This window comes from Electrophorus electricus, chromosome 26 (assembly GCF_013358815.1).
Source record: "Electrophorus electricus isolate fEleEle1 chromosome 26, fEleEle1.pri, whole genome shotgun sequence".
NCBI lineage: Eukaryota > Metazoa > Chordata > Actinopteri > Gymnotiformes > Gymnotidae > Electrophorus > Electrophorus electricus.
In genome coordinates, this window is record NC_049560.1 from 5,161,468 (window position 1) to 5,163,967 (window position 2,500).

At 53.3% G+C, this 2,500-nt stretch overlaps 1 protein-coding gene across 2 annotated transcripts in view; it reads right to left on the minus strand.

Annotated features, from left to right (window-relative positions):
* Positions 1 to 2,500, minus strand: part of fbn2b (fibrillin 2b) — a 60,141-nt gene that overhangs the window by 28,113 nt on the left and 29,528 nt on the right. For both annotated transcript variants that reach the window (XM_035523151.1, XM_035523152.1), the window contains exons 11-15: positions 2,217 to 2,405; positions 1,899 to 2,048; positions 1,392 to 1,511; positions 1,059 to 1,184; positions 554 to 676 (exon numbers count right to left, since the gene is read on the minus strand). In XM_035523151.1, the coding sequence (XP_035379044.1) occupies positions 554 to 676; positions 1,059 to 1,184; positions 1,392 to 1,511; positions 1,899 to 2,048; positions 2,217 to 2,405 (708 nt within the window). The remainder of the gene's footprint in view (positions 1 to 553; positions 677 to 1,058; positions 1,185 to 1,391; positions 1,512 to 1,898; positions 2,049 to 2,216; positions 2,406 to 2,500) is intronic.

Consider the following 2,500-nt stretch of genomic DNA (forward strand, 5'->3'; position numbering starts at 1 on the left):
ACATTCTTTAACCGCCATTTTCCATAAATGTCGCTTTGTAATAGAGGGCTGCAAATGATGAGAGTTAGTCTTGGGATAGATGTATTCTGCAGGACACCAAAGCAAGCTTTTGATGTCTGATTCTAGCGCCCACACCCAAACTTCTCTGTCCCCGCTCCTGGAGTTCCTCCTGCAGCGATGGGCTCCAGTCCTAACATTCGTCCCTATTCATGCAAATATCCATCCCTTACGATGTGGCCCGGCTCCGCTACGACCAGGCGTGTTGGGATAGGCTTGGGACCAGCCTTGGCAGGCCCACTAGTGCCACAGGCCCAAGCGCAACCTTTCAGGATCAAATTCGATCGATGGTTCGAGTTTGCCAGGTTTGGCTAAACGGATTGCTTGCAATATCCTAAAAAATGTATGACGTTATGGCCCTACTCCATCTCGGCGATTGAATTGGCAGGAGGGAATCTGGCACATTAAAGCAACCTTGGCTGCCAGCCTCGCTGAACCCACCCCTCTCTCCGCCCAGGCCCCGCCCCCCTCCTCCACGCCCTGGAGGTCTGCTCACCGGTGCAGTAGCGGCCGTTGGGGGCCAGTGCAAAGCCGTGCTTGCAGATGCACTTGAAGCTGCCGTCTTCATTGATGCACATGCCGTTCAGGCACACGTTGGTGGTCGCGCACTCGTCGTGATCTGCACAATGACGCAAAATAACGCATTTGCACCCTGATGGCTTCTGCAAGTCTGCCTGTGCACCAGTTACCCACCAGTAACCCACCGAGTGTGGAGACGTTAACGGATCATTCAGCTTGAGAGTTGCCAAGATCCATACCAGTTTTTACTGTATTAGAGTGCGGTTCATGTCGTGTCACGTTTACCTGCACGCCTGACGAGTTCTCGCATGACATCAAACACAGACGAGAGAAAGTCCACGAATCAAACCACACAGCGACACATGCAGTTACTGGTGCATGGAGGGTCCATTTAACAAATGGGAGCGTCCGGTTCATTAACTGGGTGAGGTCATTAACTGTGACAGGGTATTTCGCTGCGTCCAGACACTCAGGAGCCTCACCTATGCAGTTCTTCCCGTCGGGGCTGATCTCGAAGCCCGCGTTGCAGATGCACTGGAAGCTCCCATCCGTGTTCACGCAGCGGCCATTCCGACACATGACCCCGTTCACGATGCACTCGTCGATATCTGGACCGATGGGAAGAGAATGGTTAGGTTAGAACTGCTCGAGCTAGGACACCATGTTTTGCTGTAGGTATGTGGAACCGATGCAATTCAGGTATGGCGACGAGCGTCCCTGCCTCATCTGTACGTGGCAGATCGTACGCCATCGTACGCCTCCGTACGGGGTAAGTTACAGGTTCGAAGATGACAACGCCCTTTTAAAATTCATACCAATGCAGGCCTGCTTGGTGGGAGTGCCCTGGTACCCCTCATGGCACTTGCAGTGGTACGAGCCCTGCGTGTTGACGCAGTCTCCGTTCACGCAGGGGTTACTAATGCACTCGTCCACATCTGGAAAGAAAGAGAAGAAGGAGAGGTGAAACAGTACAAGGAGGGCCCTGTAGATGTCAGCAGAGAGGAAGCTCCGATCGCTACAGTTCCCTGAGGAAACGTGCTCCTCTCAGCAAACAAAGGTTCACGTTCTATAACCGCTTCCTTACTTAGCTTTTACTTTTCAAAGTGAACATGCTTCGGGAAACTTTTCTTCGGAGAATATCCGCACCCGCCAACCAACGAATGTCATTTTACAAACAATAACAACAACAAAAATCCAACCAGAAAACAAAACAAAACAACAGCAAAAAAACATAGACTAGTATGAATCAGAAACACGTGATGGTGTGTTACGGTTCCATTATATGTTACGCTAGCCGTGCGTACGACGTGGGCCTGCGTTACCGATGCACTCGCCACGGACGTCCTGCCGGTATCCCATATTGCACTCGCAGCGGTAGCTGGTGGGGGTGGGGATGCAGCGACCGTTCAGGCACAGGTTGGTGAAGTGCTTACACACGTCGATGGTGGAGCTTTCATTCAGCGACAGCTGACCTGGGATCAGAACGGCAGGGCGGAAGTGAGCCCGAATACTTGAGTGCAGTTTAATACGAGTGCTTGCATTAGACGCCAGACGTTCAGTTTTCGCAAAGCCACGTCAACCGTTTTTCACCCGGCTGAAGGCTCTGCGTACTGAATTGTACCCGCGTGACACAAACTCACCGATCCCTGGTCCCGAGCCGCCATTGCCGCCGGTGATCGTACCCCCGCCGATGCCGTTGATGTAGATGTTGTTGCCGTTGCCGTTCTGCCCGGGAAACCTGACGCCTCCGTGCCCGCCGCCGTTGAAACCTCCACCTCCGTTGCCGGTTCCAAAGGGGAGGCCCTCGATGCACAGCCTCCGATAAGCATCTAAAGACAGAGAGAGAGTGATGTCACGCCCGGGCTTGTTTACCGCAGGATGCTGGGCTCACGGGCAGGATCCAGCACTTCACAGCTGCTCAGGA